The sequence below is a fragment of the Crassostrea angulata genome, chromosome 7 (assembly GCF_025612915.1).
Source record: "Crassostrea angulata isolate pt1a10 chromosome 7, ASM2561291v2, whole genome shotgun sequence".
Lineage (NCBI taxonomy): Eukaryota > Metazoa > Mollusca > Bivalvia > Ostreida > Ostreidae > Magallana > Magallana angulata.
In genome coordinates this window covers 48,713,162-48,731,242 of record NC_069117.1, presented here as the reverse complement: position 1 = coordinate 48,731,242, position 18,081 = coordinate 48,713,162, and the positions used below count along the sequence as shown (strand labels likewise).

Sequence of the window (18,081 nt, the reverse complement as noted above, 5' to 3'; positions counted from 1 at the left end):
CGGGCTAATATCTTTAAATCTGGTGATTCAGGAAATTGCCATTTCATGAATTAAAATGGGGACCTTTACGGATTATATGATCTCCCTAAAATTAAATTTAAATTCTTAAGACACTTTGATGTTCTTCTAAAAAATCAATAAGCATATTTCTATATATAGGTTTCAGCTACGTACCAAGGAATTCAGGACCTCATGAAATTACTGAGTTCTGATACAAAGAAGAAATATTCTCACTAGGAAACAATACTGATAAAGTGTAAAAGGGCATTAAATGATAAACTGAACTGTCTGTCAAAATGACAGACAGGCAAACAAAGAAATATCCCTGTGTTTACAAGAGAAATTCTCAACTATAAAGAAATTGTATCAAAAATATGTGATGGTCCGTCTTGTACCCAGTATGTGTGAGAGCTGGGGAAAAAGATGAAAGGCTGCCTTGATAGATGATGTATTTCTTTTATCTTGGGTAGAATAAGGTCAGAAATGAGGAAATGTGGAACATCTTCAGTTGTATTTCTATCATATGACCAAAATATCCTCTTCAGGAAAAAAATTCTAACTGCAACCCTCATTTCTCTTCAAACACCCCTCTGGATTTTAGTGTAAAAACCTTTCTTCCCCATTAGCAAAAAAAGGTTATTCTTAACCCAAGAAGCAATCTTACACTAATAAATCATGCTGTTAATTCCTTCCTGTGTACCCAGTATATTATTGTGAAGTAAATGTGAGACAGTTGTGGTCAGTACACAAGTAATGTGAGATGTTGGTTTGTTGGTTTTTCAGGGCGAGTGGACACAGGCTCAGGTACGACTTTTAACATGAACCACCCCAGCAGCCATCGAAGGTGTCTGACCACTAATGATCCGAGTGGCTACACAAATATTTTCCTACCAGTGATCAGCATTGTCAAAGCCCTGTATTACTCCTAAATCCTCCCATTGATGCCCTAATGACTGTTTTCCTTCAAATCTGCCAGCACAAGAAAAACAGCACAGCCCCTCTTCCAGTCATCACATTGTGCTCTGCTGTAACTTCTACCCGGGAAATGTGCGATTAATGGGACCCCGATTGGATAATTCGTCTTCTGGACACTTTGTGGTCATCTTGACCTGAATGGATTCCATCTCAGTGAAAATGATGGATAACGCTGTCATTTTTTTCAAAGGTGTAATTCTAAACGCAGTTTATTTGAAACTTTGAACTCTTAAAAGTAGCTGATACAAATTTGATAACAAAAAAAGTTTACAGCGAGTTTAAATTTCTGTCGATACTAGAGCTGAACTCCTGTTTGGGAGGTAGATAAAGTCTATTCAGTTTTTCACTAGGTGCATGCTCCCTATACACCTGACTTAAATCACCTTGCCTAATCTACAAGTCGACATCTATATTTTAAGAGATAGAGATCACCCACATTAAACACCCAAACTCTGTCAATCACAGCCAAGCTTTTGATTCATTTGATCATATTTCTGACTTGGATGTCACACAATCTGTCCTATGATGATATGAATTCTCCAAACCTTTGATTCAACGATATATTAAAAGCAGAATAAAAGACTTTCTGCCATTGAACCATGTTTCGGGGTATTAAAGAGTCTTTAGGGTCTGGAGAATTTAATAACAATCATGCACCTCATTTAACAAGCTATGGAAGGCTAACAGTAGGGATTCCCTTACATAAAAAGGTGGTCTTCAATATCACTGAAAAATCTAATTTGAATTCATCTAACATGGAAGATTATAAAAATGGGAATTTAATTTCCCATTTTGTTCCATTTCTTTCTTTCTTTCTTTTTTTTACCATCAATGAGGATGGCAGCTATTGTTTGGCAAAATTAAAATTATACCTTATTAGAATCTGACATCATTTAGAAGTTTTTTTCATTAAAATCATTCAAAAGATCAATTTTTCATACATGTACCATTAAATTAAATCTAATGTGTAGTAATTGGATTTTTTCTGTAAATAGTACTTACACAAAACACACACACAAAAGCTGGATGAAGATGGCTAGATGAAGAGGGACTCAAATGCTCTCTGGATCTGGTTGATCATATCCGGAGTAGTGGTCGATCGTTGATGTATCTGGAATGCCTGGCTATTGCACTGCTTGGTCAGGAGACAGGCCGAGTATGCAGCACAGATAGTTGGACCGTATGCTTGAAAAGTAGCACTGAAAGTAAAGAACAAAGAAATGAGGACTTAAATTCCACAGCCTGAATGTTTATGACCGAATGTGTTCCGAGAAAAACACAATCCCGTACAGCCTAACAGTTTATGGACCATATTCATAACATGATTTAATGTTATGTTTTGATGAAAATTTGCATACAGATTATTTCATTATTAAAGGCAATGAGCAATTTACAAGCAAACTCTAATGAAACATTTGCTCCATGTTGGACATCCTAATTTTTTTCCTAACTGTGATTCTCGCCTTAATCTTCTCTACCCAGACAGATGCTAGAGTAGGGGCGTCGCTGATTAATGTTTTTAATTAATGAGTTAAGGACCCTGGAATCCTGAGATATGGTAGCCCCATGACCTAGTGTTAGCAGGGTCCTTCATTTTGACAACCCCGCCTAATGACCCATCAAAAACGATTAGTTCGAACATTGGGACCTTGTTGACAATTTCTTAGATTTGACAATTCGTAGCCCTAGAGTTTGAGATTTGTCACGACCCTCTCTCAAGGAAGACAAATTCAATTTGCATAATTTCATTAGCCGAATATTCAAGCCATCATATTGGTAGCGCCAAAAACAAATTTCATTATCTAAAATACAGAAATTACACAAATTGAGTTGATTGGAAAGTCTGATTTCGGAGATGTTTCTTAAAACATAATGATATCAAATCCTAAACAGCTCATTTAATCTCAACAGTTTTCTCCCACCCCAGCATAATTCCAAAATTGTCTAAAGTTTATTCAATTCTTATTTTCATTCTTTATCTTAGTTATAACCTTGAAGACAATAAAAATTAGACTCTGCTTTATTTCCAAGTTAACTTTGCTTGATTTCACCAATTTAATTGGGAATATGTAGACATTTCCCCACTAATTACGAAAGAAAATCACACATTCTTCGCAGGAGATTCTCTTTCCTTCTGCCTGTTTGCAGACAAGAGTCCGTAACCCTGCATTAACATCCAATAGATTTTACTTCAAATGGATGAACAAGAGCTCCAAGTGATGAACTATTGCAATTAACAAAATCACATTTTCTGCGGAGGAGAATTTCAGACAGAATTCACTGATCTGTAAATAAGGCAAGTAATTCCAATAGCAGTCATGACCAAATTCTACAGAGAAGTGAAAAATATCTCAATTGGAAAACCCAGTGACTCGGAAGATAGAGATGCAATGACACAGTATCTTCCTGTTGCCACGAAACAAAAACAGCTGTTTTGAAATTCTTACAATAAAAGTTAGCTCCCCCATTCAATAAACCATAATATTCATTTTCGCCTTATAACATTTATCAAGAAGATATAGGACCTTTCAAACTTTAAGATTAAAATCATATCAATCATGAAGGAAATGAATTTCGCCCCAAATCGGACACAGTCTCGTCTAGCCCCTCAGCCATGCAAGCAGTCACGTGCGAGAGCAACTCCTGTGTTTGCTTTCCCTGATTTATCAAGGAAAATCTTTTTAATTTTCTAACAAGAACTTGACCATGTGATGAATTATTCAAATGCCCCTCCATGAACCCACCACCATGTTTCGTGTGATAAAAAAATTACACAAACGAACTTTGTATACAGCTATGGAAAAAAAAAAGACTGTAGTATGCATACCAATATTGTAGTAACCTAAGTGCAGTAAACTGTTCAAGTTTACTACAAAATGTATATAAAGTCCTGTTCAAAAACAAGAGCATAAACGCAAAACTTCCCACAAATTCTTGAAGGGTATCCCATTTTCTGAATCGTGAATTTTACAAAGAAGCTTGTGATAATTTTCCTGATTTGGAAAATAAGTTTTGTGATTATTTCCATAAGTTGGCAAGTAGTAATAATAGTACACATCTGGTGATGAAACAGGAACTTTGGTACCTGGGTATTGTAAACTCATCAAAGACTGCACAATCAGTGCTCTCTGAAGCCAGTGTTTTCAGAGGTAAATGGCCCACCTGAGGCTGTCTCTCATCAGGTCGATTACTTTATTGCATGGAGAGAATATTTAGTTCTTTAAGCCAGGGTACTCCTCTATGTTAGACAGAATCAATATACTTAATGAAAACAAGACATATTTCTATGGTAACTTCAGTTGTTTTGTTTTTTTATTATACTCTGTAACAACACACCCACAATAATGACTGTGATTTTCTTCGACAAAGTATGAAAGAACAAAAATAAAAAAACTAAACAGAATAATAATGATTGATCTCTTAAGGTGACAGAGATAAATGGGTATCAGTGCAAATACACAGTTTTTCCAGTGTTCTCATTAAATTCCCGGGATCACATGAAATGTGAACATCGTCCACATTGATTCTAAACTAGGTAGTCATCTTCTGGCCACTCTAGCAGAAGACAAGGGCAGACATCTTTGATTTGACTGCAGATTCCTTCAAATAAGATTAATGAACGGGCTGATCTTGATAAATTTCTGGGGTAGTCATCACCTCCATCAACAAGCTATTAATAAGGATTATAACTATAGTGGGTATTTAAATAGGTCACCAACAGCAGAAGGTCCAATCTTGACCAACAAAGTATCGCAGAAATTGCTACATGTAGCATTGACATGTCAATGAATTGCTAGCATTTTAATGCTTCTCAGAGATAAAAGTATGGTACTTGCATCCAAAGGCAATATAGTGCTCAAGAAAGATGATATGAAGATATCTCAACATTTTTTTTTTTGAGATGGACAATAAACCACAGTCTAATGGGAAATGCTTCACATGTAATCAGTTTTGATAAATCTTTTTGGCTTTGGAACAGTTGAGTATTTGGGTGTGCAATGTACTGCAGCCAAGAAATAAAAAGTTTTTGGCACTTTCATTAAAGGCAAAATGAACCTAGGGTTCAAAAGATAATAAAGTTTTGAGAAACTAATCTAGATTGTTTAAATTTCTCTTTTAGAAGTTCTGATTTTTCTTTTTTCTAATTATAAAATTAACAATACCAATATTTATAATACAAGAAAATCAAATAGGAAGAGATTTAAAAAAAAATAATCCTACAACTCATTTGTTATTCAATATTAGGATTTAGCATCACTGAGGAGTCCAATACAAACTAATTCTGGTTACAACTCACCCAGAGGTTAGAGGTGAGAAGATGGAGCAACCACTTCATTAATATTTCACGGATTCTCAGATTTCTTATCTTGGTTTTTGTTTTTGATCATGAATTATTGAATCACCTGGCAGGTAGATGAAAGCCTCCCCAGGGCCCCCTGCTAAGCCTTCAGAATCCTCAGCTCTACTCTCCAGCAAAGGAAGGGCTGGTCAGGGGAAATGACTTCTAACAAGGAACTCTGGGTAATGTTCTCTAAACATGCAGGGAAGTTACTGATTGCCTTTAGATGTGTTATTTACTCTAGGTTGTTTTAGAAAACACATTATTTCTTGCTCTATACAGAAGGTGCCTGTCAGCCATGTAGAACAATTCCAGTGAGTTGTGCAATATTTATTTGATTTTCATAATTATACACTGCAGTATACTTCCGTAAACATTAAGAAAATTAAACAAAATGTTGAAGACGGATATCATCAAAAGGGTAGAGCAAAACGAAGCGGAAAGAATTACAGAAAGAATAAATAGATCATATTGTTTATTCAACTATGGAGAAATCAGAATCTCTCATTGGGTGGCTGTATTTGCTTAGAGACAACTGTCAAGTTCTCAGGAAGAAACCAAAAAAAAGAAATAAAGTTGTTAATGGATTCTATTTTTATTGCAAAAATACTGTATTTGGAGGTGATGCACAGAACATAAAATGTCGTAAAATCTGTCAATCTGAAAATGTCCATAAAATCCACACAAAGGTCCGAGAGATGACTAGGCTTGATTTACTGGGGTGAGGGTCAGGGGTAGGATGCTGGTAGGTAATAATATAGCGACCACTCTGACTCTAAACCTGTCAAATTTCACAATGGCTACCTCCGACTGCCTCTAATCAAAATCCACACCTGTCCAACCCATCGGCAAAAAATCGGAAGCTTGAGTAAACCGTGGGTATGCTATTAAGAAAATTGCCTTGCTTTTTTAGCACTCATAATCAAACAGAAATGATTATACAGCAACATGATTTTTTATTGTTCCTGTGCGATGTAATCTGAGATTGCGGATTGAACGGACACCAGTCAGACACGTGGGGGACGCTCATCCGTATGACGGATGATCAGGGGATGTAATTACTCTGCCTGATTAGTTTGTCTGTCCTTTGTCTGACGACTTTCACCTGGTGGGACACACATTACAGATCATCACCTTTTCAATTATTGGTTAGAGAGAGGATGTCACAGCCTTGTGATGTAAACATTGCATGGAAAACAACGAATTTGCTAGAAAAATCTTGTGAAATAAAGAAAAATCAATTCTTGTTCATGGTTGATCGGTCACCTCACAAAGTTACACAATTAGTCAAGTTAATTGTTGCTGTTTTGATTCAAAAACAGTCTAGCATTGTGTACATCATATAAATGATAAATCAATGATACCATGTTGTTCGTGATGATTCGCTTAGTAAGCATGTCTACAGACAATACTTCTTAAATATTAACAACCGCCATTACAGCATCAACAGATGTGACATGCAATGCCATCAACATTTCTAAAGGGGCCCAATATACTCCTAATGCATCCCATTGAAATAAAATTGCGACATGTTTCAATATATTAAGTCATGTATCTAAAATTGATAAAACATGCAGCTACCCGGTCTAACTTTTGCAAGGTAAAAACAGTTCTTATTGAATTTTTTTAGCATTAAAATGAATCAATATAATTTTTAACAACAAAATATGTGTGAAAAACAACATGGTAAAGAATAAAGCCTATACAATCAGATGAGAGGCAATGGGAGGGTGAAGTTGTACCATGCAAACACAGCTCTGGAACCTACGCATAAAATCCAACGATTAAGATGAAATCTTAAAATGACTACTTATTCTCTAAGCCTGTACTGATCTGTGCTTCTCTCCAGTTCAATTAAAAGGAAGTTAGAGAAAAGGGATCCTTAAACTATACTTATAAATTTTTTTTTAAATTTCTGATTAAAAAAAAAAAAGGAGGAAGAAAAGAACTAAATTTATTGGCAAAGTTACATGATCAAAGTCTTTCAGATGCTAGTCAACCAAAGGTCCATGAAATGAGGAACGCTCTAAATCAGAAACTTGATGCAGAATTAAAGACTTGGTAACTATTGCCTCTCAAAGGCATCGGTAAATCCACGTAAAATGACTTAAGCATGGGTAAAGAAATCCGGGCCATGTCTTCTGCTGACCTTATTTGACACTACAATGTCTTCTAGGTGAGAATTGTCACAGCCACTGCCCCTGTAAATTACCACCAGGTGTTGGACTGGTCCTCGTCTATCATCTCCATCAAAAGGCCCACACATTCTGAACACAAGAGCCGGAATAATCGCCAAAAATTCTACACACCTCGTCACAATGTAATTTGAAATTAATTTTTCTTGATTGCTAGAAGATCACCATTATTTGGTGCCATTGATCAAACTTTATGACAGTATCCCTGCCTTTCTCCCTTGTTGATGGGTTAATCACGGATCCTGAGGAATTTTAATCGCAGGATACATTTACAGACATATACTTTTTATACAACTTGATTTATTCTTCTACTTCATATCAAATTTATGGCATCATGAAGCACAATTTTTAGTTTTTTTTTTTTCTTTATCTTTATTGCCTGAAATATTAGCTGGCTTCGTTAAATTTTAAACTTATTTCGTGAAAAAAACTCTTAAATCCACATGCAAGTTTTTCAATTTTAGTTTTTTTTTTTAATTTTTGAGAGACACACAGACGATGTGACCGCCCTACGGCTGAAGAGAGACCTGTGTATTGTCAGACATATGGAACTGCTTGACATGATGGGATTCGTAATTTATTTCTGCATGAAACAGATTTTTCTACTTCAGAGAGAATAGAAACTACTTCATAAGAATTTACCAACACATTGCATACATACAATGTCAGAGAAACACAGCAGTAAATTGAGGGGTGTACATGCTTAACTGCAGTTTAATGAATCCTGGCTATTTTATGTCAGTTTACCGAGTTTATCGAAATTCACAATCCTTTAATTCCTGCACATGAAAACAGTTTGGTTTGATGGGTTTCCTTCATCTAATAAACAAAGGAAGAAAAATAGATTGAAATGTAAAAGCGGTTTGATGAATGATGGAACCAAGGATAGGGAAAAAACTAAATATATTATCACCCTATGGGTTTTTGTATTCTTTTGATGCAAGATGGCAGGAAAAACTGACTGAACAGACCACAAAATGAAAATTCAAAACATATTGTACTTCTACAATTATAAAAGACACAATACCCATCTTCCACCTCCTAAATAAACTTATTCAATGGGATTAGGGGTGACATTCAAAAAGAATTCAAACACAGTTATGTCACAGCTGACAAGGGGGGCTGGGTAGTTCATTAATGGAGGTCATGTATTGGTTTAATCCCTGTAGAAAGTGCTAGGACATGTTGAGAATGATCAGAGTTGTGGAACCACTGAATCCCATGCCACGCTGAGCTTTTTTCCTCGTAGAATACCTGACTTCATTTCATCAATACCTGGTACATAGAACCCATATGACAGGGCCGGCTTCAGAACTTGTCAAGAATTTCTACAGAGCGCTTTGCGGCCTTCGTAGGGTGCCTCAAACATTAGAAGAATACCAATATTGTTACACAGTCTTTTATCCGATAGTATTTCCAGACACGAGTCTGGTTATATATATATGTGTGTGTAGACTATTTGTAGACCTCCATCAAGCCTGTGTCAACACCCTTTGGTTTTTTTGTCGATATCTACAGGAAAACAGTTAGCTAGTCACATTGAGAAATATGTGAAGATAAAAGAATAGTTCGGAGATGTATCAGAATTTTTAAGTAACTGCAAGAAAATACAGGACACTAGTTTCAGGAATCTCACCAGGTGTGTCTCCAAAATAAACATTAACAGCATTTAAAAACATTTATTTGATATCAATCTAAACACCTCATTCATTTTCCATAATATCAGATGTTAATTTTTTCAATTTAAATCACCAAGTCAGAAAATCCTAATATTTTTAGTATCAATTTACCATCACTCCACCTTACAAATAAATATCCCTTTTCAGAGAAATGAAGCATTAAATTCTATAGTTAAAAAAAAAAAGAATATAAAATAATCAGAAATGTCACTTCGCATTGCATGCCACATATTAATTCTAATCCATTTTATAGTTTAATGAAGCTTCTGCATGAAATTTAATTTTTTTCTGTTAACATGATGATTACTGGTTTGTTAGAACACCTTCTGAAATTATAGCTAGCTGGAACATTCAGAACGCTCATTGACTTATCGCTGACACAATGTTGAGTTTGTGTGAACAGAAAACTACAAACCCATAACACATCAATAATGTATCTGTCTACATTTCAACTTTCAAAATAATTTCTATCTTATATAAAATGAAGCCATTATTTCATATAGATACATTGTATCATCAATATTTCTATACCAACAACGCAGAATTTGTTGCTAATGATTGCTACAAAAATATATATATTTTATTAGAAACTTATTTCAAATCATTAATTAATATTATTACATACTGTACTTCTTATTAAAGGACACAAGGTTAAATGGACATTGATATTCCAGCGACATCTGACAATTAGTCAATATAATCCTATAAGAGGACTAATCCATGTTATATAATCGGAACTCATGACCAAAAATTCTGAGTACGTACTGTACATAAAATTGAAAGTATGCTGATTGACAAAAAAATCTCATTTTCTTCCAACAATATAAAATTACAATAAAACAGCCCCCATATGTCATAAAAATAAGAAAGCAGACTCACCAATGTATAGTAAATCTCAGTCACACATTGATCACCTGAATGTTTGTAAAGAAGCTTATCCAGGTACACGCAGTGAATACTTTTCACATAAGCTTGTGCTCAGCAGTACTGCTGTGTATCATTAAGCTCCGCCCACAAATGTCAATCAAATTATCTCAAGCACTCAACCAATCTATAGCAACAAAGCTCTGAGTTTTCTTTCCCTTTCATTTTCATTCAATTTCTTTAAAAGGACAATTGACCCAATAGCAGGAGTTTAGATTAGGCACATCTAAAATATTTTTTTTCTACTGAGCACCAAAACAGGGCACCTGCCTTTTTTCTCTCCTTCGATTGAGAGTTGCACAGATGACAATTAGAGAGAAGATTTTAACAATGAGCAAGCTCTAGAATGAATTTTTATCAAATAATCCCACAATCTATAGGGGATTTTATGAAAGAAATTTATTGCTGTGCACATTCCAAAATAAAGTAAATTTTACCTCCAATTTAACTCGTTTGTGTATTTTGAGATAAGATGTTTTATTATTTGTTGGAAAAGCTTGCATTTTTGTCAACGCTTTTGAGGATACAATACGGAATTATCTACATCCCAACAATGATCCGGTTAAGTCCAGGTATGAGGGACGTAAACACCGCCAGGACTGCGGCTGATTAATGAGACACAATGTTTTCATACGGATCACAATCCGAACATCAAATGACAAATCTCTGGAACCCAGACCTCTTTATTTCAGTATTTATTTTTTGGACTGGCTTTTACAGGTACCAGACTTTCTCCTGATTTTTATTCATTTGCTGATAACTCTTTCCATGAATGGAATTTTGTTTAAAGAAAACGAGAAAATATTCAAATAATTTTGATAGTGAATGAAAGAGAGATAGAAAGAGTGAGAGTGGAATAACATTTTCTTCAATAATAAATGATTCACTTTATGATGTCATGACATATTCTAAGACTAAAGCATTGTAAGGGTAATGCAATAATGGATAAATATTGTATAGGAGGATGGCTCATTATCCATTGGAGAACAATAAAGTTATGATTTTAAGTTGAGAGTAAGTGTTGGTCAATGTCATGTTGTAGAAAGGGTCACCATACACTCACAGGTATATCAATAATGGAGGAGGTCAGGAAGGTCACCATTACCCCGAGTCATTCAGCAACAGGAGACTTCAAAGCACAAACACAAATTCAAACCTTTTGATACATATTTCAAATGGTAGATATCTTGACAACTGAATCATGCATGGCTGAAATCAAGAGAATTCCACAGGACTGACCATGGTCACAAGAATTGGAGCTGTGAGGGGGAAGAGCTGTGCCCTGGCCCTGGGTAGATACATGGTCGGATGGAGGACAATTGTACAAAGGGTGTCTACAGATCAGATAGCAGAGATTCCGTGGGTCAGCCTCAGATCAGAGACCATCGTAAATTAGCCTACTTACACTGATCATCAGGATTGTGGGCCTATTTGTTTAACAGATTGTGACCAAATCAGTCCTCTAATTATTCTATTGTATACCTTTAAAAGATAACTATCTTCTGTTTTTTTCGACTGTGATCTTCATTGACCATTGCCAATGAATTGGAGGGGGTGAAAGAGAGAATGGTTAAATTCTTGTCAACAAGAAACGTTTTCACCTTAAAATCTGAGTCACGGCTGATTACAATCTATCTATCTGGCATTGTCAATCTCAATCAAACAATGCACTGTAGAGGGTAAAACCAGTGAAAGTCTGGGAGGATAAGACCTTAATCACTAGGTGTGTTATAGCACGCAAGGCATCTCTGCTCATGTGCAGTGACTATCTTGTCTCTTTGAGTGACAAGGCATGCTTCTTTTTTATGTTTGCCTGTGTCTGAGGTACAAAAATATGTTTTGAAGTCCAATAATTCAATGCCTCTAAATGCTTTGCAAACATGCTTAGTTGTAAAGCAACTGAAATTATTTAAAGAATAATTAAAGGGTTTCATGCAACTTCTACTTAAATCTGATGCAAGTTCACTTTTCTTTTGGCTGGAGAGAATATAAATCATTAGAAAACTACCTAAAAATTCACTAAATGTGTGTAGTGTGAGGGATGCTCTCTCCCATGAAAATAATATTCCTTCTTGTATGGACAAGTTGATAAGCATTGAGACAATAAGATATCTCATTTCTTATTTCAATCTGTACGGCAGAAGATCTAACCCCGTAAGGTGACAGATATTAGAGATATTGTCATAGGTACCCATTAGTAGCCGAGGTATTCTGGCACCTTGTCTGACGACAAAAAGGAGAAGGCATCCATGTCCTGTACCCTGCAATCAACATATGCAGAATTCATCATTATCATACCCAAACTGTAATTATCACAAACGGAGGCCATTATTAACATACTAATCACAGTGACAGGCTGAGCAAAGGAATTCCCGTCAACATTTATCACAATATGACGTGAACAGTGCTCTCAAAACAGGATACACTTGTGAGGAAAAAATCTGAAAATTCCATCGAAACCGAATTTGACGCCAAGTATTGAGTTTGCTGTTACACCAATTCTCAGGAATTGTCAAATTGCCATGGTAACTTTTACCATCAAGAAGTTATTGGGTGACAATCCAGCTGATTTGAAATAATCCTGGGAAGCTAGGATTTTATTTCCCATCATGAAAGCAAATTTCACACGAATGACTGCCAAATTTGCTGCCAATTATTCTGCCATCTATTTTTTTTCTATATTATATTGAATATGAAGCACCTTAAAAAAAATTATAGAGAAGGAAATAATAGCATCTGCCAGAACTAGAGTTTGTAAACCCAAATGAAAATAAATTTGAAAACAATATCTTGAGATTTATATGTTCTGAAAAACTTTTCTAGAAGATTTTATATTATTTGTTATAATTTTTACAAATATTCTGAAATAACATGATTTTTTCTTTTTGATATGCTTTTTGGTCATAAAATTTTTACACAAGATGGCTTTCTTTTTACTATAACTTTACTTTAAGCTAGTTATTTTTAAATTAAAAATACTATACTGTATATACATTTAGTCTTCAAGGGATTTGAAATTTACTTTGCTAAGTCTTCTGAAAAAAGTTTTATTATCGTGTATAATTATTTTCTGTGTCATTAATCTTTCAAATTTGCATTTTACTTGAACTTGTAGTCCATAATCTAGTCGGTCTTGATTAAATTACTTAAAAGAGATCAAATTGCAGTAAAACGTGGCTTATTTATCCCCCTCTGAATCCGGTTAATCCATTTATCAAAATTTATATAGTCACGCAAAAAAAAGTTTTAAGTTGATGAAACTTGTTTTGTAATCAGGAGCATCTAAACAGAAGTTACAGAAGAAATAAATTGAGCCAGTTGTCTTCGAATTCTGAAGCAAGTCACGTTAGAAACATGTGGAGTTGACATAGCGGCTTTGATGTTTCATAACGTACTCGATGTTTTGAGTGAATTATGTAGAGAAGAAGCATACACAGTGGAGCAGAAAGTCTGTATGGCTTACTATAAATTTGACAGTAAATAACAGGAAATGTTTATCAAATGTCTCAGTGGACACCTGTTTAGTATTATTTTCATGTACATTTTTTATCAGTGTTCCTTGCATCATGTCATATGATGCCCTCCCCAAATGATCTAGAAGATTATAAAGCAACAAATAATTACTCTCATATGAACAAGAAGCTTTTTTGGCGCAATTGCTCCATTGAAATATCTCTGGAGTTTCCGCCCACAGGAGACAAAAAATTGCACGCCAGTCTACATAGATTTCTTCATCAAAGACACATGCCTTGAAATTAAGTTGAGGAAATGGAAAAGAAATTTACAACCTCAAAAATAATTAGAAATATCTAAATTATGTATACATTCCCATCAACTTTTTGTCTTACTCCATTAATTTACAAGGGAATTCATGAGCATGGTGTGTTCCTCCGTTACTTTGCATTTTTCTTTTGATTTTTTGACAGTTGTCTTCAATATACCGTTTCAGAACAGCCCCTCCAAAAAGTCTGTTAGATCGTAATATAAAAAACTCCCCATCATGTTCAAAATTAATGTGGGAAAATTTAGAACTTAAATTTGAAAGTGCTAAGATGCCAAAAACTGAGGAAGAAAGAAAGCACAACTGTTCTTTTTTGATTTAAAAACAAATACTTTGAAAATTCAAATTTTACAGTATAGAGAGCATCTCTCTTTTAAATGAAATAATTAACTGTGTTTAGTGCAAAAATCCAGATATGTACACCGAAAGCTGTTGAAAGATGTGTTTGATAACAGTTTACTGGTTATGAATTATAAGATCCCTGGAGATTCATTACCCATAATCCATACTTGAGATCACCCTATCAGCACCCCCTGATGACAGTACAAATATCTATCTACTTATGAAGGGCTGTCAATCTCCCAAACCAATTAAGGTTTTCAAAAAACGTTTAAAAGAATATACATGTGAGGTAATTCTTCTATCTCTAATGAATAACAGTGTACATCTTTTCTCCAATGTTCTGAACTTTTAAACAATTCCCTGTCTTTGACAATGGCAGACAAGGGTGAACTATTGGTTTAGTTCTCTGACCAGAGGCCAGTAATTCAATAACCTCCACAGAATGTCCTGTCCATTCCAAATGGAGTTTATTCCATTATTCTCCCAGTGTTCAGGTAATTGGGTTTAATGTGATCTAAGATGTCCTACCATTAAGACCATCATTACAATTAAATATAACCGCCATTAACGTATATCGTTCTTTGTCCATCACTTGAACTGTTCTTTATTCGGAGGCCAGGACATTTTGGATTTACTGTAATAAAGTACCACTGGTGTTTTTCCTCCAAAGAAACTAATTTACAGAAGATTAATAGAGTTTGAGAAACGGTTGGTCAGTAATAAGAAGTTCGGAGCCTGGGTGAGGAATGACCCATCCTGGGGCAAACTCTGGGGTCCCAGCTTGAAGTGTCTGACCTTAGCTTGAAGTGTCTTAGTAAATGAAGAGAAACAGAAACATTCATTAATCACCTTGACAACAATCTGATTAAAATTTAAAGAAGAACTATGAATCCTGTTGTTTTTGGGACTTTTTTTTTGGGTCTCAGACTCTCAGCAGATTTTTCTATATAATGACCATCTTCAAAAAAATGGAGACAGAATGATTAGAACAAACCCCACAAACACTGAGAACCAAAAATACATGGTTTCATTTCAGGTTAAATTTCCTAACTAAAGCCATCTAAAGATAAAAAATTGAAATTGAGAACCAGTTTTGATACTTTGGTTAATGTGGTACTAGTCCAATTTTCCGCCAGACACCCCTTAATCCCTGCATGTGGAGAGGATTGCTCTCTGTCAGCCCTCAGTGAGAGGCTGTTGATGTTTACATTATTACAGAGCTTTAATCACCTCAATCTCTTTCTTCTACTGTCCTGATGAAAGTGATAACATTCTCGCCTGATGGTCAGTTGGAGAAAAAGGGGGAGAGAACTGGCACTTTGTTTATCCACTCCCAGCAGGCTGCAGTAAACTCATTAGGGGAGATCACTCAGATAAAGAAAACCCTTGGACAGACAAAGGGCGATCAGTGTGGTGATAAGGGGAGATCACTCAGGATCAGTGAGAATAGAATGCACTGTAATATACAGTTTACTTGATGGTCAGAAAAATGATCAGTTTCTGTTTCACATTGTGATAAAACACAAAATGTGACTATAGTCTGTTTCATGATCAGCCCTATATCCAAGACTTGTAAGAAACAGCTAGAATAAGTAAACCATCGAATAAAAAATGTATTGAATAATTACTCCACATACATTAAACAGTTTTATGCATCTCTCAGAAACACTTTAGAAGAGCAAGAAAATAGGACAGTGTCGTTACAAATGCACTGGGGATGCTCTGTTCCTTGCATTAGATATTACAGAAGAGAACACTGCTGGCTTTCTACAGCAAGCAGAAAGATTCAATGGTTTTAACACTTGGACATGAAAAGAATTTGGTTCACATGATAAGAGACATTCAACTTCTATATACCCATGGTCAATTGACTCTTAGTGAAGAGACTGTGCACTGTTCCTCTGAATTAACTTGAAGCTTGCTGTTTGAAGCATTTCCAGTGCAAGATCAAACAATCCTTTTGAAAAAGCTTTCCCTTACCAATATAATAGGATATCTAAGTTTTTGGAATTTATGAAATAACTAGTTTTTGACTGAAAATCAAGAAAAAAAAGGGGGGGAGGGGGTGCTGTCATAAATATTGCATCATCGAATTCATCAGAGTTGCTAACGACAAACATTTTGTTCTCTGTTAAACTCATTTCCTGCCAAAACTTCAGATGTGATTAAATTTTGCATTTGAACAACGGATCATTCAGTGTATAAGCTGCTGCTATTGTTTATAAAACATCTGACAATTCCACTACTGGAATCTGTAAACACTATCAACCGAACCCCCTCACTGCTGAAGCTCAGGACATACAGCCATAAACACCATCAGACGGCCTGACACAGGGCAAATCACCAATTGACGACAGACAAGCTCCCCCTATACATCCCCTGTTCACACAACCTATAAACACTGTTAGGCTTTACTTGTACACATCCGTAACATAGATCTGGGTTTTTTGAAGTTTTAATTTTATACAAATTCCGTTGATGGAAGAATTTGTAAGAGACATTTCGCAGACTGGTACGAGTCAGTTTTTAAAATGACCATTTTATTTTTTTCGAGGGACAAATTACCCTGGCATCGTGAGAAATAATTCATCTGAATTCAATGACCACCTGTACATCACCTGTCATACCTGGGTCATGATATACAGGTGTATGTCAGGTAGTTAGGACCTGTTAATGACATAGGTGTACAAAAGATGCTCCTTTTGTGTACATGGTCAAGAACCACTACAAAAGTTAACGCCAAATCTGAAGAAGATTCCATTAAAAATTAGGTCATTCATGAGTATGTACCTACAGATGAGCAGAGGGTAGTGTACTGCTAAACTGACCTTAGTCACATGTTTTTGTTGACCAATGAGATACTCATGCTTTGTAGCCAAATTTTTCAAATTTCATTTCGCCGTACACATAAATGAGTTACTTTAAAGCTCCCATTGAATAAATTGAATATTAAATGATGTAGACTAGTTGTATCATTCATGTACAAAAACATAATAATGTAACATTTATTTATAGACTACATAATTACATACCAATAATTAAACTACATAAATTATGTACCAATTATCTATAGATATACATCTGGGTTTCATTGTTTCCTATTTCTTTATACCATAAATTCCTAATTAAATGAATATCTGCGTAAAATCGCGTGAAGAACCATTCGCGGATTTTAAATCTCATCATTATTTTTTGAGAGCTGAAAACAATAAGAAATAAGGAAAAAAGTCCCATGTGCGTGATTTTATATTATTGCTATTTGATCCAAATAGCAAGGTCGCGGAATTAAGTACTCGCTGACTTACTTTTCTACGGAAGAATCAGTAGCCCTGTGGGCCCAGTGGGTGAAGGTGCCCAGCACTCCAGACAAGAGGTCCCCTTGCCCCCCACATCTCCGGGGCGACCCTTCAGCAGTGCACACTAAAGCTGAAAAAAGCAGAGAATATATCAAATTCATACATTATGTATATTGGTAATGTAAATTTTGTAAAACTTGGGTAGGTATCCTCTAGTATTGTTTCAAAGTAAAAATTAAAGTGAATCGCTGGCAAACTTGTAATATTAAGAGATAAAATAATTTGGTACATAAGGCAGCATTTTTTTTAGCAAAAAAACCCAAATTCAAAACTGGCTTTCATTAAATATCAGTTACCGGTATTTATAAATATCAAACAACAGAAAATAATTTTTGTGCTTTTAGGAAAAATAAAATTATAAAGGTATGTTTATTTATGATCAGTTTTAACTTTTTAGAGAGAAAATTACCTGGTACACCCCTTATATAAAATTCAATTAGCATTCCTCATTCAAGATTATTTATTAAAATAGTTTCTGTATAATTCTTTG

General features: G+C 35.1%; 1 protein-coding gene across 1 annotated transcript in view; it reads right to left on the bottom strand.

Moving 5' to 3' along the window:
• Window positions 1–18,081, bottom strand: part of LOC128156279 (ATP-dependent (S)-NAD(P)H-hydrate dehydratase-like) — a 36,342-nt gene that overhangs the window by 9,189 nt on the left and 9,072 nt on the right. Inside the window, exons 9-10 of the mRNA XM_052818352.1 lie at window positions 17,541–17,661; window positions 1,978–2,174 (exon numbers count right to left, since the gene is read on the bottom strand). Coding sequence (XP_052674312.1) covers window positions 2,012–2,174; window positions 17,541–17,661 — 284 coding nt within the window. The 3' untranslated portion in view covers window positions 1,978–2,011. The remainder of the gene's footprint in view (window positions 1–1,977; window positions 2,175–17,540; window positions 17,662–18,081) is intronic.